Genomic DNA, 24,559 nt, shown 5'->3' on the forward strand with positions numbered 1-24,559 from the left:
TCCAGGTAATTGTGCATCCGTATACCCTACAGATGTACACGCCCCACTACTGCCTTTACTACCCGAGTAAAGACGTGACGGCTTGTGGCCAATCCGAACGGCAGAACTTGAAACTCGTAAGCTCTGCCGTTGTAGAGGAACCGCAAGTACTTCCAAAAATCCTGATGGATTGGAACATGCAGGTAAGCGTCCTTCAAATCTATGGACGCCGCCCATTCCCCCACCTGAAGCAAAGCGCGAACAGACTGAATCGTCTCCATCTTCATAGATGGAATAACGACATAAAAATTCAGCGGCTTCAGGTTTAGAATTGGTCGCTACTCGCCATTCTTCTTCTGGGCGAAGAACAGATGGGAATAAAATCCCGGAGTGCCCAAATCTACCTCCTGGATGGCTTTCTTGTCGAGAAACTCGACAACCATCTTCTCCACCAGTACTCGTTTTTTCGACAGATGGTACTACAGGTAACCGGGGGGAGGTCGTCAGTGGAGGGGGTGATGAAAACGGAATTCTGTATCCATTGCGGACAACCGACAAAACCCATGGGTCCAGATCTGGCAGTTTGCACCAACTTTGAACAAAATGGCGCAATCTGCCCCCCACAGGAAGATCTGTAAGCAGATGTCAATTGTCCACGCACCCTCATCCCGGCTGCTTCCCACCCCTGGGCGCCTTGCCCCGAGTGGAACCACGAAAACGTGCCGGCTTCCCCCGAAAACGTCCCTGTTTCGATGAACCACGGGCATTACCAGACTGCACGCCCAAATCAGACACCACAGGAATCTGATACCTGTCAAGAAAAGTCGATTTCTTAACAGGTGGAGGCTTAAAAGTAGACACCGCCTGGCGCTTACGAGCAGTTCGGGACTGAGCAGCAGGGACGAATTTCGCCGCTTCTTGGTCCATGACCAAGTTAAAATTGGTCCCAAAAAGTAAGGTTTCCCTTACTGAGCGACTACCAAAGTAGGTTTTAACCACACCCGTCGCTCTCAGTCCCGCCAGGTAGTGATCCCGACGCAGAAGTAGACTGTTGGCAAAAACACCAGAGCAAGCTGAGCGACATGATGAGAAGCTTTAGAAGCCGCCAACAAACAACCCTTAGCCATCGGCGGAAGACCCGTGACTGCGTTATCTAACCCAAATAGGAACGTACCTAAATGGTTATTGACTTGAAAAAGAAGTTTAGATAACCTCTCCAAAGTCTCTAAATCCGTGAGTGGCACACTGACATTAGGAGATGGGTGGCAGTCTGCCTTCACCCTAACGGAAACGACCGCTGGATGTGAAAGGAAGGAAGCTCCCAATGTCTTATATGAAGACGTGGACAAAACCTTCGCCGCAGACAACAGTTTCCCAGTAGCCAACGCTGCCGGAAACTCTTCCACTACCGCCCCCAAAATATGATCGCTACCCGCAATCAAAGCATCAATCTCCGCAAGAGATTCATGCGCCTCGTGCGCTAACGGCAAGCCAAAATCCTGCCGCGGACCGTCCGTCGCTAAAGGCCGGTTTCCAAACGAAACACCCTTGTAAGACTGAACAGCCTCCTTCGATGGAATTGCATCCGCGCACACCAGTCGGACCTGTTCCCGTACAAAACCAAGAACCGCCTGGTAATCATAATCGCCGTCTGGCGTACCATCGGCAAAAATGGGAATCTCATCGAGCACCGAACCTGGTGCCGACCCTTCCCCCAAACCACACACCGATTCAGGGGGAAAATCCTCTTCCGAAGAAGAAATGTTCTCAAACGACGCGTCATGCGCTGACCGTAACGGAAACGAAACTGCATGGGCGGGACGATGCGGACCGGCCGAATCTGTAACTGTAACAGGCGCCGCCTCCACCGACGGAGGCAAAAGCAAATCCCCAGGTGGAACGGAGCCCGACCTGGAAGAAACCGGCTGTCAGACATTAACCCCCTGTGTAAATCACCCAAAAGACCTCGTATGACAGAGTAAAACAAAATTACAAATTAATAAACAATTTAACAATTTGACAATTTTTTTTACTACAGAACTCGAACATGACTGCAAGGAAGGACTGCAGAATCAAAAACGAGGATATACGGTCTACCCATGCGCGGGTGTAGGTGATACATCCGGCAAGGGGAGATAATTCTGCAGTGGAGGTTATAACTCAGGGTCGTATAGCATTGTTGTTGTGCTAGTACAGTAAGTTGAATAAGACTATTTTTCATTAGGTCAGGTTATACGGCTTAAAGTGCACATTCAGAGCAAACTGTTGTAATGCACACCTGTCATTGGTGCAGGCGTTGACCGTATGCTGGCTTCTCCGTCCGGGACAGGATTTTGCCATTAGTAGCAAGAGATCTTTTATATGCATCATCCCACAAACAGGATGGCACATACCATGGCCTTTGATATATACTAGTCATGGTGCACTGGCTGGAACAAAAACTATCCCAGTTGGCCCACAGACAGGGATCTATCCCAGATACGACCATGCATCAGGCAAGCGCTTTACCACTGGGCTATGTTCCACCCCCCCTCCCCCCCCCTAGCCCACACTAATTGTGAAAGAAAATGTGTGACTTACCAGCCAGTTCTGTTTTTCATTACTCTTCAGATTTTTGAATGCTTTCTTCCACATGCCCTTGATGGCCGAAGACTGTGACCGCTTGCTTTCATCGTCCTCCTGATCCTGATAAACTGCACCATTCTGCTTCGGTGTCAACATCTCAATCTGAAAACAAAACTTTAACATTAGTGTCTTATGTTGGTAAACCTGGATTTTTTTTTTTTTTTTTTAAATTTATTCACAGATTTCCTGTTACACTGTGCCTACCCCCATCCAAGGGAAACAAGGTCAGGTGGTCAACATGACCCAGGTAAACCTGGATTGTTATTGCTGAATTGTTTGTCCAAACAATTCCAAGGATAAATAATAGTGACATAATATAATACATTTAAATATTAATAAACTTTATATTTTATGCACTATAACTTTATTGAATGACAATTGATCCTCCTGAAAAAAAAAGATAATGAAACAACCGAAGCTATATCATTTCACAGTTTTCATCTTTACTTTTTTTGTGGATTATATTTGTTGTATCTGTGAAAATATCCTTCACAGGTGCATTTTGAAAGAAGGGTCTGGCAATCTCAAACCGTACGACTATTTTTTACACTGTGCCACCCCTGAACACTGTGACATTGGGTGTGGTTTTACAAGTTAAATGTCTGTAGTAAATCTGAAACAACACTTGCCATTCCAGTGTCAAGGATACCTTTAGAAAGGATGAGTTTTTTCTGACTACTAGTGTCCTTGGATGATAGACTTTCCTGTTCATTCTCGGTGGTGTCTTGGTTAAGTTGTCGGACATAGAGTACTGGGTTTGCAGACTGGTACCGGTTGACACCCACAGTGAGTTTTAACAACTCACTGGTTAGGTTATAACACCACTACATCCCCTTCTCTCTCACCAAGCACTAACCCTCTGTCCTAGGACAGACAGCCCAGATAGTTGATGTGTGCGCCCAGGTCAGCATGTTTAAACCATAATTGGATATAAGCATGGGAATAAGTTGAAATGAATGTTCATTCTTGTGACAAATGTGGTGATAGAGCATGTCATTCATCACAACATGGAGAGGATACCGCCATGAACAATAACTGATGTATTTTTGTGCTGGGGTGTTGTTAAACATTCATTCATTCTGTCTTGAACATCCTCTTGGAACTCTGCATCAGCACAAACCATTTAAAACAGTGAAACATTTGCAGTGCTTAAATCTAATTCCTTTATCCGAATACAACAATGTCTGCAGAATTGGAATTTAATTCCTTTACGTCAATGTGTAAATGACAGCACAGTGTTCTCAATATCAGACATCTTCACTGGATATTACATTCTAGCCGTGTCTTTTCTTCTTTTTTTGACTAACTTAATGTTGATGATGGGTAATCAGATGTAACGATTAGAATGACAAGGTATGTAATACCAGTACTAAGAATGATGTAAAAATCTATTCTTGCTGCTGTTATTATGGAAAGACGTATTATTAGTGATGTCAAACCAGACTGGGCTTCTGGAAATGGATTAAAATTTAGAAAAATAAAAACAAAAACATGGAATATTTTGCTCACCAAATTGATTGTAATATTCATTTGAAACAAATTAGGAAACCATACTGAGTTGAGTTGCCACTATGATACAATCAGTGTATAAAACTGTGTTCTTGTTCTTTTGGAGAAATGGTAGTCTTTAAATTACAACATAGGTTTTTTTCTTCTTTTTTTCTTAAAAAACAGTCCTTTCTAAAAATTTCTCATAGTTGTTTCAGTAAGTGAAATAATTAACAGAAAATATTTGAATAGAGACATTCCATCAGCAGTCATTATTGTCCATTTGCCAAAACCATTACAATATAAACTGGAAATCTTCAGTGCAACACACGTTCAATATCTCTTTCGACATTTAAGTCAAGTATATACTCAACAAAATTAAATAAGGGCCAGAGGACTTTTTGGTAATTGTTTGCTAGTGGCATATTATTTTAACAAGATCTGATCACTGATGATTTCTAAACATTGTTTCAGTAAATTTTAAATATGACCCCCCATACATATAAAAGTCTTCCACATGGTGGTTTTTTTAGTGAATTTATGAAAATCACCAAAATGTGCATTTGGCTAGGATTTGTTACTCATTGGTCTGTAAGGGGTGAAGCGCTCTTTGATGTGCAGTCGGTTTGGGATCGATCCCCGTTGGTAGGCCCATTGTGCTATTTCTCATTACAGCCAGCGCACCATAACTGGTATATATCAAAGATTGTGGTTTGTTTTATCCTGTCTATGGGATGGTGCATATAGAAGATCCTTGCTACTAATGAAAACATGTAGCAGTTTCCTCTCTAAGACTATATGTCAAAATTACCAAATGTATAACATCCAATAGCTGACAATTAATAAATCAATGTGCTCTAGTGGTGTCATTAAACAAAATATTTTTCTTCATTGGTCTGTAAAGATATTTTCCCTTCCATTCTTTATTCACTCCAAATTGCTGTTTAAAACATCAAAATTAAGAACAAGCCACAAGATCAATCTTTCAATGTAAGAATTTGGGGCCTAATTCACTAAACTCGCAACTTTGCGATATCACAGTGCAATGCTAAAAGACTTACAAAGCGAATGCTTTGTTGTCTAGCAGAGCCTAAGAGACCTTTGTGAATTAGGCCCCTATATTTTAATTTAACCATATTTAAAAGAAAAATGCCAAAAACATTTACAGGCCCTTAATTAATTTTGTTGAGTATATTTATTACCATCAATTCAACAGTTGGAACTAGCCAACAGGGAAAACTCCTATATTAATTGCAATTCCTTTATATTTCTTCACACTTGTGCAGGAAATGGACTTGTAAACAGCAAACCGTACATGCTAGCTGGTGACAGACTTTGTTTTTGTCAATCAATATTGTTTATTATACTCAGATTAGGATGTGATAGGTAATCAGCTCAACTCATTGTTACCCGAGACACTCTCCACTACCCACACAGCATGTCAGTGTTCCAGTCAGGGGAAGAAACATGCATGTCAAGAGAGATCTTTATTGATGAGAGGCATGAAATAATGATCTGATGACAAGACAACATGCATGATTTACAACAATGATTGTGTATCTTTTCCAGCATGCAGATCAAATTACACAGGTGATATACAGAGAATACTGCACGAGTGGCTGTTGGGGAAAAAAAGAAGAAAAAAAGTTTTATTTAACAACGCACTCAACACATTTTCTTTACGGTTATATGGTGTCAGACATATGGTTAAGGACCACACATATTTTGAGAGGAAACCCACTGTCGCCACTACATGGGCTACTCTTTCCGATTAGCAGCAGGGATCTTTTATTTGCGCTTCCCACAGGCAGGACAGCACAAACCATGGCCTTTGTTGAACCAGTTATGGATCACTGGTCAGTGCAAGTGGTTTACACCTACCCATTGAGCCTTGCGGAGCACTCAGGGTTTGGAGTCGGTATCTGGATTAAAAATCCCATGCCTCGACTGGGATCCGAACCCAGTACCTACCAGCCTGTAGACCGATGGCCTAACAACGATGCCACCGAGGCCGGTAAATGTGGCTGTTGGATACCATTTATCATACGAGTTGCTTAAAAAATGTGTCTTAACGAGTGAAAGCAAGTTGGATACATTTTATGTCTTAAAAGATTAATGATATCTAATTGCCATTGAATACCATTTATGTTACAAGACATATTTAATGAGCGAACTCAAATTGGATACATTTTTAAACAAGTTGTAAGATAAATTTAGTATTCTATTTCTTACATATATCCTTAAAAACCAAGTAAAATGTTTTTGCAACACTTGAGTGGCACTTGCACACCACAGAACAATCAATTTCGGTCGTTATTAATTTATTGGATGGCTCTAGTGACCATGCTACATAATTTTAAAGCTATCATAATGCTATGATATTGTAAAACCGTACATTTGCTCAAGTCAGTGATAAAAATGATACAATAACTAAATTAAAAATACCCTGGAATACTCAAAAGCATATAGAAACAAAAGCATATAGAAACAAAAGCATATAGAATCAAAAGCATATACAATTAAAAGCTTCGATCCCCAACAAAATTCTCTCCACTGTGTCTAATATACTTCTATGTTTTTCACTGTTGCAATATCTGACCTACATCTCATGGTTGTTGCCTTCATAATTCCTGCAGTGTATTTAGATCTTTATCAAGTTTCTGACAGTTTTGCTTAGAATACATATTTTTTGTTAACTCTAGATCATTCAAAATGGATTGCAGTTACAATTAAAAAAGGATGGAAGGAAATGGTTTATTTAATGATGCACTCAACACATTTTATTTACGGTTATATGGTGTCGGGACATATGGTTTGTTTTGTTTAACACCACCACTAGAGAACATTGATTTATTAATCATTGGGTATCAAACATTTGGTAATTTTGACATACTGTCTTAGAGAGGAAACCCACTACATTTTTCTATTAGTAGCAAGGGATCTTGTTTATTCAACATACCACATACAGGATAGCACATACCACAGCTGTGGTGCATTGGCTAGAACAAGAAATAGCCCAATGGGCCCACTGATGGGGATCGATCCCAAACCGACCATGCATCAAGCTATGGATGTACAATGAAGTATCAATCTTAGTGGACCAATCAGTAACCCACATATGGTTCATCAAAGACTGTGGTATGTACCGTTCTCTCTATGGGGAAAGTGCATATAAAGATCCATTGCTGCTTTTCAGTAGAAGAGGCCTGTTGTGGCAGTGGGTTTCATTTTGCCATCTTCTGACTTATATCCCATAGCAGAGTACTGATATAACCATTACCACACACACTGGATTAATGTAATTTTAAAATGTGCTGATATGTCTTTAAACAAACATTCCTTTCCTTTACACCATCGAGTGTTCATCTAAATACCTGCTACTGGTGTATGTACAGTCCAACCTGCATATAATTTTATAGATGTATTTATTTTAATCATGTAACTATGCTTCTTATTGACCTGATAACCCCTAGGAACTGAGTTGTGCGCATGACGGATGTTTGCTCAATTTTGAGGTAGATCGTTTTCTCATTTTTAAAACATCCATATACAGCAATAATTGTTGAACTGCATAAATAAATATAACATTTACACTTCCTGTAACATCAAATTACCTCCTATTTTTCAATTCTCCATTATTCGTTACCATTCAGAACTAGCCAGCATTTTGGATTAAACATTTTGAAACAAAAAAGCAAGTAGCTTCCTGCAAAGAATGTTTATATTGGAATGGCATCTGATGTCACAGTCACTAGCAATGTAGATCTTCTTCAGGTCACACATACACTAAGTTTATTTTCACAGAAAAAGGATATAAAAATTGTAATGCTGTGACACAAGAGACTTTGAAATATCAAAGTATTTTATTTAAAATTTGGAAACACATAACTTTTAGGCTGGCTATGTCATTCCCAAGATTCTTTTGTGCACCTGCTATTGTCTAACTTCCAGTAATAGTTTCTATACGATAAAATGAATAGTTTCTATACCACTCTTGACTAAAACATATTACAAAAATATAACTTTAAAGGGATTGCATGATAAACAAATGATCAATTACTACTTTTTGATATTGTGGTTATTTGGCTCAGTTCGATAACAGTGTAACAGGCGAGCTTCACACTCCATTATCTAAACCTTACCAAATAACCACGATATCAAAACATAGTAACCTGTTATTATATATATACATATGGAAATTAATTAAGCAACACCCGTATGTGCTCAGACTGAGCAACTTTAATGAACTGGTGCATGAAATGTGTCAAAGATTTCCATACCATATGAAATTTTCATTGAACAGAAAGGGATGAAGAGAAACATAGCCAATAAAAAAAAATTAAATGTTTTATTTAACAACGCACTCAACACATTTTATTTACGGTTATATGGCATCAGACATATGGTTAAGGACCACACAAATACAGAGAGAGGAAACCCACTGTTGCCACTACATGGGCTACTCTTTCCGATTAGCAGCAAGGGGTCTTTTATTTGCGCTTCCCACAGGCAGAATAGCACAAACCATGGCCTTTGTTGAACCAGTTATGGATCACTGGTTGATGCAAGTGGTTTACACCTACCCACTGATCCTTGCGGAGCAGTCACTCAGGGTTTGGAGTCGGTATCTGGATTAAAAATCTCATGCCTCGACTGGGATCCGAACCCAGTACCTACCAGCCTGTAGACCGATGGCCTAACCACGACACCACCGAGGCCGGTCATAGCCAATAATACCATGACATAATGTGGTTTATTTGAAGATGGTACAGATTTGGAAAATGACTTCATTTCATTCAAAAACATTACGAATTTCACTGTTGTTGCCCAGACTTAACTGTCAGTACCATGCACACATCTGGTTCACGAAATTGAAGAATAATGTCTGTCAAGTTCAAATATTGACTTTCCATCAGTATCTTGTGTAACCTCCCTGCACACGAACAACTGCTTTAAGACGCCTCCTCATTCCTTGGACCAATCTCTGAATTTGATTTTGAGGAATCCTGTTCCAATCATCATGCAAAGCAGCAGTCAATTCATTGAGAGTCTGGACAGGTGGGTCTCTCTGTCGATCACGACGGCCTAAAATGTCCCACAGATGCTCAATGGGATTGAGATCTGGACTCATGGCTGACGATGGAATGGTCTCAACAGCATTCTGTTGCAAGAACTGGGTAACAGCACATGCTCTGTGAGGCCTGGCATTGTCATGCATGAAGGTGGGTCTTGTGGCTAGAGGATGATTATCAAAATGGGGGACAACAGCTCTCTCAAGGGTCTCCTGTTGATACCGAGGCCCATTAAGGTTACCATGAATGGTGATGAGGTCCATCTTGCAACTCAAGGAAATGGATCCCCATACCATGACTGACCCTCCCCAAACCATCTCCTGGATACTGTGGGGAACCATGGCTGTGTTCCTCTCCAGACACGTTTACGACCATCCACCATATGCAATAAGAAACGACTCTTATCGGAAAAGTGAACCCTCCGCCATGATGCAATGTTCCAGTAAACACGTTGATTATACCAGGCAAGTCATGCTGCTTTGTGAGCTGGAGACAGTTTTATATGCTTGATCGGTCTTCTGCTGTTTTCAGCCGATTCCTGATGGTCCTGTAGGAAATGGCTTTCCCTGGTAACCACTGTTGTTTTAAAGATGTGCTCGAGTCCCATGAATGACACCTAACAAGTCTCAACAATGCTCTATCCTCTCTTATTGTTGTCTTACGGGGTCTGCCAGGTCTTGGACGATCTTTAACATCATTGGTAACCCTGTGTTTGTTCAACAGTCTTGAAATGATGGAAATATTGCGCCCAAGTTAACGTCCAATTTGTCTGAAGGACATTCCTGCATTTCTCATGCCAATAATTTGCCACCTTGTAGCCTCTGACAATTTACGACGTGCCATGACAATTATGGTACTGAATATTCAATGCAAATTGACAGGAGAGAGTGTGACATGTAATCATTACAAACTTGATTTTAACACTATTGAGGGTATGACATTTCACGTGCATTGTTCGTCGTTGCACGTGCATTGAATATCTCCACGAAAGTCATGCTATTCAGCAAATATATATATATATATATATATATATATATATATATATATCAGGGGTGGGGAAAAATAAAATTGTCAATCGGTCCCGCTTGATGTCTTCATTAACGGGGGGGGGGGGGGGGAGTTGGTGAGAGGGGGAAAAAGAAAGGAATAAAATAATAACATTTTTTTATCACCTCAGTGGGAAAAAAACACCCCACAAATTGTATATATTTTACATAATGGAATAAATAATATAAAAAAGGAATAAAAGTTATGAATTTAAATCCCATATATGTATAAAAAGTACGAGTATTCAGTACTGTGTCCTGAAAATTCATAAAAGATCGCACCGTTGAAGCGTTTGACAGCCTAAGCTAGCACATGTTTAGACAAAGAGATTAATAACGTCATCACTGATTGGACGAAATTTGACCTCTACTGGCTCTTGAGATAACCAGTACAAATAGCTGTTCTGCTTACTCCCACTTGTTAACAAAAAAGTGGAAACCTTTTGTTAATTTTAAACTCTTTTATAATTATTGGATAGACTACATTGAACAGTCAACAATAAATACATTTATAGATTATTTCAGTATATTTTATGCTATTTCAAGCAGTTTGTATTGCACAAAAGTCTCTTGCTTCGGACTGGGACACTCGACCGACCAAGCTCCGTATATAGGTGTTGACAGATGTTGATTGTAACCAGTTGCAAACTCTGGGTCCTTTGTTTTAATTGGAGTGTAATACCTTGATGGCTCTCTCACCAAGAATGGTGTATTGTTAATGTCTGTTTAATCTCTGACCGGCTCAGCAACTTTGACAAAATTAATGTCTAGCCTAGGGCTGTGGATTGGACACTATTGTAGGTCCGACTTCAGTGACTGACGATATATACTTAGGCAGACTTCAAAATCACAGACGTCTTGCCACTAGCCATACTGACCACTATTATTATTATTTTAAAAGTCATGCATGAGATACCGATGTCTGGGCAGACCTGTCTACTTGACGGATAAGAATTTGTTCCAATAATAGAAATGGACAGGTGCTTCGGGCCGACAAGAATGACAAAAGTGGGACCGGCAAACACACGTTTTAAAAAATAATTTCGGTCTCAGATATCGAGAATCGGTCCCAGACCGGGAGAAAAGGGCTTTCCCCACCCCTGTTACTAGCCCAATATTGAATATCACTAGCCATGGGAGTGTGGCTACCATAATCTAGAAGCCCTGACAATGGACTAAAATGGTGTCCCCCATGCAGAATGTATGCCAAGTAATACTTTGTATCAACCAAAACCATATCTTACGTTTTGGACAGAGAATGTGGACACAGCAAATAACTCAGAAACACAGTATAAAAACTTAAATATCAAGAATTCCAGATAGGTTTCAGCCGTGGGGCACTGGTTGGGATATTATTTAAATATTAACTGCTATAACATGTGTTGTGTTCCCACAGCAAAGAAGAGAAACATTAATAATTGATTTATTAATGACGGATGTGTAGGATCTCAGGTAAGCACTCAACACTGAGCACTCACAAAATTAGCCAATTGCCTATTTCATGAACAAATGGCAATTTTTTATTTTTTTTGGCAAACAAAAATATCACGTAATAATTGCTATTTTGTTGGAAAATAACTGTTGCTTTGCATTTTTTTAAAGGTAATTTGGCAAAATGTTTTGCTCACCCAGAGCTAGCCCCGCTGTATGTCTTCACTCACTCACTACCTTGATGGCTCTCTCACCAAGAATGGTGTTATTGTTAACGTCTGTTTTATCTCTTGACTGGCTCAGCAACTTTGACAAAATTAATGTTTAGCCTAGTGGCTGTGGATTGACACTACTGTAGGTCCGACTTCAGTGACTGACGATATATACTTAGGCAGACTTTAAAATCACAGACGTCTGAAACACAAGCTATACTGACCACTATTTATTTATTATTTTAAATCATGCATGAGATACCGATGTCTGGGCAGGCCGGTCCACTTGACGGATAAGAATTTGTTCCAATAATAGAAATGGACAGGTGGTTCGGACCGACAAGAATGACAAAAGTGGGACCGGCAAAACACGTTTTTAAAAAATAATTTCGGTCTCAGAGATCGAGAATCGGTCCCAGACCGGCAGAAAAGGGCTTTTCCCCACCCCTGATATATATACACATACATATTTTACTGTATTTAAATTGAACTTTAGCTCTGTTTTTCAGATTGCTAGTCCTTCCATGTTAATGCAACCAGTCCCTCTAGGTCAATGAAGACAGTATCTATAGAGGTCAACAAAACCAGTTGCTCTAGGTCAAAACCGCCAACACCTTTAGGTCAAGACAACCAGTAACTTTAGGTCAACAAAACCAGTACCTCTAGCTCAACACAGCCAATACCTTTAGGTCAACACAACCAGTAACTTTAGGTCAACAAAACCAGTACCTCTAGCTCAACACAGCCACTGCCTTTAGGTCAACACAATCCATATCTTTGTTAAAGACATGGCTGCTAAGCAGATCTCACTGTATTTCAATCTTTGCTGAATTTTACCTCCACATCAGTGCAACCGGTCAGGCCTGGTGGTTATAAAACTTTTAGAGTCTAAACTCAGATTCTAATTGAGTCTGAGACTTTAACATCATGACAGCATCATTAGAGATTGAGTCTAGACTTTAAAAGTTTTATAAGCATGGCCCAGTATATCTAGGTAAATAAAACCAGTATATCTAGATCAATCCAACCAGTACCACTAGTCAATGAAACCAGTATATCTAGATCAATCCAACCAGTACCACTAGTCAATGAAACCAGTATATCTAGGTCAATCCAACCAGTACCACTAGTCAATGAAACCAGTATATCTAGGTCAATCCAACCAGTACCACTAGTCAATGAAACCAGTATATCTAGGTCAATCCAACCAGTACCACTAGTCAATGAAACCAGTATATCTAGGTCAATCCAACCAGTACCACTAGTCAATGAAACCAGTATATCTAGGTCAATCCAACCAGTACCACTAGTCAATGAAACCAGTATATCTAGGTCAATCCAACCAGTACCACTAGTCAATGAAACCAGTATATCTAGATCAATCCAACCAGTACCACTAGTCAATGAAACCAGTATATCTAGATCAATACAATCTGTATCTCTAGGTCAACACAATAAGTATCTGTAAGTCAACAAAACCAATATTTTAGGTCAACACAACCAGTAACTCGAGGTCACTACAATCTGTACCTCTAGGTCAAAACAATCTGTACATCTAGGTCAGCACAATCTGTACCTCAAGATCAGCACAATCTGTACCTCTAGGTCAACACAGTCTGTACCTCTAGGTCAACACAATCTGTACCTCTAGGTCAACACAATAAAGATTTCTAGATTAATAAGGTCAACACAACTCAAGTTTTAGTTGCAACTGTGTTTGTTCATCATACTACCTTCTGTTGATGCACCATCAGGTCAATGTTTCAGTTTCCTCTAGAACTCAGTTATAAGTCATATTATGGTGAACTGGTTAAAGAGTTCATACAAATACCATTCCCTACATATAACAATAACAGGTTTTACAAAAACGGGACAGGTGCAAACTATTTGTAAAGAAAACAACCTTCAAAGCTGTCAAATGAATACAAAACCAATAAACAAGATAACAGATACAGCTGTTAATTTCATGTTTTCGAAGAAGAAATATCTTTTTCAAACACTATTTAAAAAAGTGAGAAAAAAAGTTCTTTTGAGCAAAATTGAGAGTATCTGCAAATGAAAAACAAATCCGGTATAAATTTGAATTCACTAAGGATTTGTTCTGAAACAAAACGTACAAGTAAAACAAGCAAATTAGCATTCTTTTTTATGATGGTATCAGTGTGAATACTCTGCATTGTCTGTTTATTTGTCTGCTGTAACGAACACCCTCTGAGATAATAGGCTATCTATTTCTACTGCCATCAGTGGGTTTTTTCATCCCCCGTGTGCAATAACACAATCCAGACTTTACCAGCTATAACAGTACAGATTGGTAACAAAATATATACATGTATATCGGCAATAGTGGTGTAGTGGTTAAGCCATGAACCTTATTAAAGCTGGTGGGAATTGGGTTTTCACCCTGTTTTGGCTCCCACCCACAGAGAGCTCTGCCCTGTCCTAGTTTTGATTTAGCAATAACACAATCCAGACTTTACCAGCTATAACAGTACAGATTGGTAACAAAATATATACATGTATATCGGCAATAGTGGTGTAGTGGTTAAGCCATGAACCTTATTAAAGCTGGTGGGAATTGGGTTTTCACCCTGTTTTGGCTCCCACCCACAGAGAGCTCTGCCCTGTCCTAGTTTTGATTTAGCAAACTATTCTAGAAGTGGCAGTCCTCTTTGTAGCGGTCAAGCGGATGTATTGTCCAGTAAAGGATTTCCTCATGAGTGGCACCAAATAGAAAGAAAGAAAGAAAGAAAGAAAGAAAGAAATGTTTTATTTAATGACACACTCAACACATTGTATTTACAGTTATATGGCGTCAGACATATGGTTAAGGACCACACAGATATTGAGAGAGGAAACCCACTGTCGCCACTTCATGGGCTACACTTTTCGATTAGCAGCAAGGGATCTTTTATATGCACGATCCCACAGACAGAGTAGTACATACCAAGGCCTTTGATGTACCAGTCATGGTCACTGGCTGGAATGAGAAATAGCCCAATGGGCCCACCAACGAGGATCAATCTCAGACCAACCGCACATCAAGCGAACGCTTTACCACTGGGCTACGTCCCACCTGGCACCAAACAGAGATTCATGGAATCAATCATGTTACCACATACCCATTCAACTCTGCATTGTGCAGAGATACAGTTCTGATCACAGGTACCAATTATGTCATCCAGATTTAATGTCTCAATGGGGAGGTGCAAGACCACTATACTGACTTCTCTCTTACTACTACTGTGAGGTATGTCACCAGGACAGCATGCTTGAACCTTAATTGGATATAAGCATGGACACAAACTGCAATGAAACTACACTGAAAGTTCTCAAAACCGGACCCTCTGTAAACTTGAATTCCCTCCAAACTGGACATTTTTCATGGTCCCTTTTTAAATATATGTGCAGGAGAGAACCTCTGTGAACTGGATACCTCTTAAAACCAGACTTTTTACTTGGTCCTGACTTAAAAGAGTTAAAACCAGCTGCTAATTTTACTAAAAAGCAGCAAGGTATCTTTTATATGCCTTTTTTCTCCCACAACACACCTCAGGTTAAGCTTTTTCCTACTTAACTATATCCTGTCCCATGTATAAAGATAATGCATACATTTAACTCCGAGCTTGAGTATCATCCCATGGAGCAGGCAGTCTTCAAATCAATAATGATGCCTTTGGTAAATGAGGTTCGTTTCCCTCTTTTTTTCAATTCAACCAAAGGCTGATATTAGGTACTGGCTGACAGTTGCTGTCTAGTCTAGATTCCTTGCAGTAACCTAGCTAATAGGTTTTTATTTATGGCTATATGGTGTCGGACAAGCTGTGTCAGACATATTATCAAAGACTGGACAGCACCATCCACAGACAAGATAGCATAGACCACGGCTTTTGGTTTTTTACACCAGTTGTGGAGCATTGGCTAGAACCAAAAATGGCCCAATCCATGATGGGATCAATAATGCAACAGGCAAGCACTTTAACACAGGCCAATGATAGTTACTCTGCTCATTCCATTGCTAATACTATAGTTACTGACATCTAAAAAAATGTTTTACATACCTGTACATAAAATTTTAATAATTTGATAGATATTGTTGCTAATCGAAAAAAAATCATAATAAACACCAGTTGTAGATGTTGATCTTCATGATACTTTCATATATATATATATATATATATATATATATATATATATATATATATATATATATATATATATATATATATATATATATATATATATCCACCATACCATTTGCTGGTTTTCTATAATACAATTTCAAGCCTTGTAAAGTTTCTTTTGGACGTCAGTATATATGTTTAAAATACATTGGCCCAACATTTTAAAACAAAAAAATCATCTGTATTAGTGATATGAATAACTGATGATACCCCCCCCCCCCCCAAAAAAAAAAGGGAGTGGGGAATTAACAAATGTCAACATATTTTAAATTAATTTTGTCTGATATGTATGTGGTAATTTCAACATTTGGTTAAAATAAAAAGAGCAAGAAGAAACCTGCTTTTTTATTGTTTCAATTTGATTTCTGAATGGTTCAATTTATTCATAATACTTTTTATAAGCATGCCAGTTATTACACATACATTTTAATGGACTTTTTTTTAAGAGCAACAAACTTTATTTTTAATTATCAACTGAAAAATAATTGAAAATGTATCATTAAAAAGAAAACCTAAATGACAAAAACTCTTGAGTGGAAAACAAAAATAATTTTTTTACCATTTTACCATAGCATGCTGGGTCCAGGATAGCCAATGCCAACATATCTCATGCAGAGGAATCAAGTGCTGTGATTGGCTAAAATGCATATCAAAACATAAGAATTCCAAGTACAGTACAAGTTACAGAAAGGCCGATATCATGTTTAAAAAAAATTGAAAAAACCCCTGCAGAACACAAAGTAGAAAATGGTGCATCTACCGTCGGTCTAAGATGATGAATACTGTGAAACAGAGTTAACTGTCACACTCCCAAAATGCCACCATATATTGGCTATTCCTACCAAACCAAAACATGTACCTCTTCTATAGATGATACAAAAAATGAAGTTGTATTATTTAATGACACCACTAGACCACATTGATTTATTAATCAGTGGCTATTGGATGTCAAACATTTGGTAATTTTGACATATAGTCTTAGAGAGGAAACCCGCTACATGTCATGTCATAGGGTTTTACGTGCACATTCAGAACAAGCTGTTGTAGCACACGCCTTGGCCGGCTCCTCCGTCCATGACAGGAAAGGTAGGGGGAGGGGAGAGGAGGGACCGCCTGCACTGGCAGGTGCAAGGGAGCACCAGCAGCCCGATCAAATCAGTAGCAGGCAGGTGGGGGTGGTGGTGGTGCTATGGAATTTGAATGAAGCAGTTAAATGCCAAAGAGAAAAGGGTGTGCAATTTTGATCGAGGGAATTTGGCGCAATTTTGAACGGTCGGTCGAAAGGTAAATGGTCGAGCTAATATAGGTTTTGATTTTTCCATTAGAAGCAAGGGTTCTTTTATAATGCACCATCCCACAGACAGAACTGCACATACCATGACTTTCAGATATATCAGTCATGGTGCACTGGCTGGAATGACAAATAGCCCAATGGGTCCACCGATGTGATTCGATTCCAGACCAACTGCCATCAGGTGAGCGGTTCACTCCTCAGACAATTATAGATATGTTCATGTGTTAGTCACAGAGTACATATATAAAATGCACAAATATATTTCTCTGATACACTTTACACTTTTCAAGGTACTTTATAGCCCAATGTGCCCACCAGTGGGGATCGATCCTAGACCAACTGCACATCAGGTAACCACTTTACAACTGGACAGAAAAAAGTCCTTTGAGGGTGACTGATCCTACAATCCATATACATCAGGTGAGAAAGTACTACTGACCTTGACCCCCATCCTTATAATAATCAAGACAAACATGGCACTCATGGCAGTCTGAGCCACTAATAAAAAACACTCTCTGACATCATGTGTGGTAAAACAATGAACTGGTAACGGTGTCAGTTACACATCGGATGTCAGCAAAGTGCTCTTCAGCAAACGCTGGGTTACTGTCACATGCATCATGTAGAGGCTTCTTCAGTGTCTGGTAGCCTAATAAATGAAACATAATATCTCTTTGTTTTTCGTTGTTGTTAGTTACACCATACAAATGATTAATGTTTGCTCATTGTGTTATTATCATGACTTAAAAATAAGAGTACCAGTAGTTGGGATTAATAAAAGGAATAGCCTCCATTGCATTCATTGGATACTGGCGATGGTATACTTATTTAATTGGTATTTTATTGACTTGGAGGGGTGGAATGTAGCTTATATGCACTTTCCCACAGACAGGAAAGCACATACCACAGCCTTTGTCCAGTTGTGGTGCACTGGTTGGAATGAGAGAAAAAAAAACCAATCAGTTGAATGTGTCCACTGAGGTGGTTTGATCCTGTGATGCAAGCACCGCAAGTGAGCACTCAACCGATGGTATATCAAAGGCCATGGTATGTGCTACTCTGTCTGTGAAAAATGGGTAAAATAGGCTCATACAGCTGTGTGTATATATACACACAAAATGTCACCCAAATATCTCAAGGCATTATGAAAAACCCCATCTGGAACTCTATATGTGGAACAGATGGACAGATAGACAGATAGACAGACGGAGATGAAACCTATAGTCTCCTTCTGTTGGACTGATAAGGCTGAAACCGCATTTTTCTTAGGGGCCCTGGAATACACATTTTTATGGTTGTTGCTGGTATGGTAATCAAAACAGTCCAGATCTATAATTCATTCATTTTGTGTAAACTACATCAATATTTTCAAACCACTAACAATACAACCCTGTACTCCTACCATTATTGCACAAAAAACATTGAATGTTATGCAATCTCACAATAAATGACAATAAACTTAGAAGGAATTGTTTTATTTAATCACGCTCACAAGATTTTATTTATGGTTATATGGCATCTGACATATGGTTAAAGACCACACATATATTGAGAGAGGAAACCTGCTGTCGCCACTTCATGGGCTACTCTTTTCGATTAGCAGCAAGGGATCTTTTATATGCACCATCCCACAGACAGGATAGTACATACCACGGCCTTTGTTACACCAGTTGTGGAGCACTGGCTGGAATGAGAAATAGCCCAATGGGCCCACTGACAGGGATTGATCCAAGATCGATCGCGCATCAGGTGAGTGCTGTACCACTGAGTTACGTCCCACCCCATAAACTTAAAAATGCAGTAAAGAAAGAGAAAAAAAAGACAGAAGAATATGATATTTAATTTATAGACCATGCAACAGACCATAAAAATGTACCCCATGTAGTTAAATACATCTGAAGTGATGAATTTGCTATGTAATAACAGTTTACAGAGTTCCAGTATGGAAATTACAACAGTACCGGTAAACCTTTTAATATACCAAAAATTATATTTCCATCACATCTTAGCTTAAACATTTTTCACCTGGCAGAAACATAAACATGTCTATTTGCCCATTTAATAATAAAGCAGCACCATTATCATATTTTTCCATTAGTATGACGTGTGTTGCAAGGTAATCTAACTAGACATGACATAGAGGATAACATCAATATTCGCCACAATGGCCCAGTGCAATTGTAATCAATGCTCAAGGTTTTCCTGGAATAATATTTGCTGCAATATTTCATTTTCCCAGAACTGGTTTTAATATATTAATGTGTCATGCTGCTAAACATATGTGCATTGTAAATGCATGGTTATATGTGCAATAAATAATAAGAGAAATAAAGACTGATATAAGATGTTAAGAAAGTAGCATCATAAAACTATGATACGATTTAATACATCTGTGACTTATTCTTGTTTTGGTAATTAAGTCCATCAACCACTGTACATATTACAGATATATAGAAAAGGAAGGAATGTTTTATTTAGCATGCATTCAACACATAATTATGGGTTATAATATGGTGATGAACATATGGTTAAAGGAAGGGACGATTAAGGCATTTGACCTGGTATGCATATTCAACGATATATAATGGACAGCAGTGCTTAATATCAACAAGTATAATCGTATAGTTAATTAATAAAATGGTTAAATGTGACGGCTATTATATATAACGGGTGCAGCCATTTTGCATCATCCCAGTGAATACGCCCTCTGGCGAGCTGCTGGTTACGTAATACCTAACGTGTCACGTCAGGAATTAGTCTTCGAATTGAAGAAACAAAATATACCTGATTTTTGCGGATGCATCGCAATATTCTTTAATAATAGTCGTCCCAGTAAGCCAGCAACAATTATATATTATTTTTAATACAAAATAAACCACCATTGTCAAAGCGTTCAAATAACTGTATTATGTTTTGTATATAAATTAACCCACGTACTGAAATAATAATCAAGAGTGTTTTCTTAGTTAATTGGTCTTTTCTTTTGGTGGCCTGTACCTGTGGTTCCTGATTGGCAGGTATATATTTAGACGGTCCCCAGACACTGTGTTTAGACACACTAAAAAGACATGCCTCTTTTATTAAGATCACAGGGTATTGTGTGTTAACCGCACAGACTCTAATGGTAATCGATCAGCCATCCTGCTTTATTACTGTACGTAATTCTGTAAAACCCTTGATTAAGTAAACTTTCCCATCTAAAATCACAAAACTGACCAATTACATAGTCCTAAAGAAAAGAAAATTATCACTTGGGTATTGTGAGTGGTCGTTTTTGAACGTAGCATACCAATAGGCCTAATAATATGCTTTTTTTTTCTTTGGATTATTTAAAAAAGAAAAATACTACAACTCCATTTCATTCTATTGATGCAAATTGAAACATATTTAGTTAAATAGTTTATTATATTATCAAGTCATTTATGTTGTTTTACACGTCAGGTTTATGAAAGTGAAGCGCTGTGCATAGAGTAAGTGGACGGAGCTGATGTCACTTCACCCCAAGCTATACCACCGGACATTACAAAAATTAAACAAAATGGCTGCCCCCAGTTAGCAGGAATAATCATGTTTTTTTTATTAACTCTAAAATTACGCGTTTTTCATTTGTTAAAGTGTCAGCATGTGTTGGTGGTCCGGGTATTCATCTTTCCAACATATAAAGCTCTTGTTTGAGTTTACTCTACCTTTAAGGACTGATGAAATGATGTTAAATCTGAACAATAAAACTGTTATCAGCAATCAAGACGGTATCTAAAACTGTTATCAGCAATCAAGACGGTATCTTTGCACAATGAAGAGTCCAATGGTGTTTGATTCTATGAACCTTTATCTAGTCATAGGCATCGGAATTGGGGGGGGGGGGGGGCAAGCACTGCCCCCCCCCCTCTAAAACTGGGGGGCTACAATATGCACAATATGAACTCGCATTTAATAAGTGGCTCCCCAGTTGCTGCCATCTTCCAAGCCTATGCTAGTGTCTTGCCTATAGGATAGCATCCACTTCTGAGGAGATCCTTGCTGCACAACTCAAGAGGACTGCCACTCAGACTAGTTTACTCAATCAGAAGTAGCACAGGACAGAGCTCGCTGGAATAAATATAGCTGTGATGACATGCACTCATGATCAACCTATTACACTATCGCTGCATTATTATAGTACCATGGCTAGTGGTGTAACAATACATCGAACTATCGATATGTTGTGATAGTCAGTGTCTCGATAGCAATGCACTTATAGTTAATTCAACTATCGATAACTATCACAATTGTTTGCTCAACTATTGATAGTTTCAATAGTATGAGCATTGAAAGCATAACAATGTGATATTTATATTATAAATTTATTAAATATGATTTCAGTACTTGACATTATTACAAATAAACACAGGCATATATACAAACATAAACATACGTACACAAACACACACAAACACACACACACACACACAAACGCACACACACACACACAAACACACACACACACACACATACACACTCACACAGACACACACCTATACATACACACATACATATATAATAGTTTTGTGAAATATCTATTAATATTACTTGTATTAAGCAATTTAAGAATCCACAATAGTATTGCAATACTACTGCAATAGTACTATCACTATTGCAATACTATCACAATAGTATTTTACCTATCGCAATACTATTGCAATAATAAAATGGACCGCAATAGTCACCCCTAACCATGACTGCATCACTCCCTAATCATCACACAGCCGCTCAATCACCTGTTTGAAAAGACAAGATGATGAAAAAGTGCAGCGATAGTATGAAACTATCAGACTTTTCTGGCCTATTGTTGGACATTATCAATGAGGGCCTGTCATTGTGATGAAGCTGTGTTATGAATCAAGTGCTTACTCCAACACCTACCTACGGTACAGCCCAGTAGGAGCAGAGTTCTGAAAACAACAGACTTGACAACTATAAATTGTATTCATCGCAGGTGTTAGCAGTACCACCCTCTGTAGCATGGTGGTTAAAACACAAGTCTTAAGACCGGTAGGTAGGTATTTGGTTCACATCTTGGTACCAGCTTCCACTCAGAGCAAGTTCTAATGGCTTGATGAGGGAGGAAGGTACTTGGTTCACATCTTGGTACCAGCTTCCGCTCAGAGCAAGTTCTAATGGCTTGATGAGGGAGGAAGGTACTTGGTTCACATCTTGGTACCAGCTTCCGCTCAGAGCAAGTTCTAATGGCTTGATGAGGGAGGAAGGTACTTGGTTCACATCTTGGTACCAGCTTCCGCTCAGAGCAAGTTCTAATGGCTTGATGAGGGAGGAAGGTACTTGGTTCACATCTTGGTACCAGCTTCCGCTCAGAGCAAGTTCTAATGGCTTGATGAGGGAGGAAGGTACTTGGTTCACATCTTGGTACCAGCTTCCGCTCAGAGCAAGTTCTAATGGCTTGATGAGGGAGGAAGGTACTTGGTTCACATCTTGGTACCAGCTTCCGCTCAGAGCAAGTTCTAATGGCTTGATGAGGGAGGAAGGTACTTGGTTCACATCTTGGTACCAGCTTCCGCTCAGAGCAAGTTCTAATGGCTTGATGAGGGAGGAAGGTACTTGGTTCACATCTTGGTACCAGCTTCCGCTCAGAGCAAGTTCTAATGGCTTGATGAGGGAGGAAGGTACTTGGTTCACATCTTGGTACCAGCTTCCACTCAGAGCAAGTTCTAATGGCTTGATGAGGGAGGAAGGTACTTGGTTCACATCTTGGTACCAGCTTCCGCTCAGAGCAAGTTCTAATGGCTTGATGAGGGAGGAAGGTACTTGGTTCACATCTTGGTACCAGCTTCCGCTCAGAGCAAGTTCTAATGGCTTGATGAGGGAGGAAGGTACTTGGTTCACATCTTGGTACCAGCTTCCGCTCAGAGCAAGTTCTAATGGCTTGATGAGGGAGGAAGGTACTTGGTTCACATCTTGGTACCAGCTTCCGCTCAGAGCAAGTTCTAATGGCTTGATGAGGGAGGAAGGTACTTGGTTCACATCTTGGTACCAGCTTCCGCTCAGAGCAAGTTCTAATGGCTTGATGAGGGAGGAAGGTACTTGGTTCACATCTTGGTACCAGCTTCCGCTCAGAGCAAGTTCTAATGGCTTGATGAGGGAGGAAGGTACTTGGTTCACATCTTGGTACCAGCTTCCGCTCAGAGCAAGTTCTAATGGCTTGATGAGGGAGGAAGGTACTTGGTTCACATCTTGGTACCAGCTTCCACTCAGAGCAAGTTCTAATGGCTTGATAAGGAAGGAAGGAAGAAAATAGTTTATTTAACAACGCACTCAACACATTTTATTTTTATCTATATGCCATCGGACATATGGTTAAGGACCACACAGATACTGAGGGAGGAAACCAGCTGTCGCCACTTTTATATGCACCATCTCATAGACAAGATAGCACATACTACAGCCTTTGATGTATCAGTCGTGGTGCACTGGCTGGTGCGAGAAATGACTTGATGAGGTGCAAGACCACTACTCTGACTTATCTCTCACTATAATCACCAACAACTGACCATTAACCCAAGTTCTGGACAGACAGCAAACAAACATGCCCTGGACAGCATGCTTAAACCCTAATTAGATATAAGCATGAAAATAAATTAAAATGAAATAAAGCACTACAAGTTGAGAAGGATATGCTCAACTTTCATGAACACGAGGTATCACATCATTTTTGACAGTGATTCATGAGGGCTTGCTGTCAAACTGTTCACATATGCTTCAAGCACACTGTTTTGGGAACACAGTGAAAGAGAAGTTCATATTGTGATCTTACTGACTTTCTGTTCACTTTAATCTTATTTTCATGCTTATATTCAATTATGGTTCAAACATGCTGTCCAGGGCATTGTCCATTTCTCGCTCCAGCCAGGGCACCACAACTGATATATCAAAGGCCATGGTATGTGTTATCCTATCTGTGGGATGATGCATATAAAAGATCCCAAGCTACTAATCAAAAAGTGTAGCCCATGAAGTGGTGACAGCAGGTTTCCTCTCTCAATATCTGTTTGGTCCGTAACCATAATTATGTCCGATTCCATATAACCATAAATAAAACCGGCCTCGGTGGCATCGTGGTTAGGCCATCGGTCTACAGGCTGGTAGGTACTGGGTTCGGATCCCAGTCGATACCGACTCCAAATCCTGAGTGAGTGGTCCGCAAGGCTCAATGGGTAGGTGTAAACCACTTGCA

General features: G+C 39.4%; 1 protein-coding gene across 1 annotated transcript in view; it reads right to left on the reverse strand.

Moving 5' to 3' along the window:
• The window catches only part of LOC121381665, a 235,383-nt gene that overhangs the window by 45,500 nt on the left and 165,324 nt on the right, over positions 1-24,559 (reverse strand). The window contains exon 11 of the mRNA XM_041511009.1: positions 2,560-2,706. Coding sequence (XP_041366943.1) covers positions 2,560-2,706 — 147 coding nt within the window. The remainder of the gene's footprint in view (positions 1-2,559; positions 2,707-24,559) is intronic.

The sequence above is a fragment of the Gigantopelta aegis genome, chromosome 9, assembly GCF_016097555.1.
Source record: "Gigantopelta aegis isolate Gae_Host chromosome 9, Gae_host_genome, whole genome shotgun sequence".
Classification (NCBI taxonomy): Eukaryota; Metazoa; Mollusca; class Gastropoda; order Neomphalida; family Peltospiridae; genus Gigantopelta; species Gigantopelta aegis.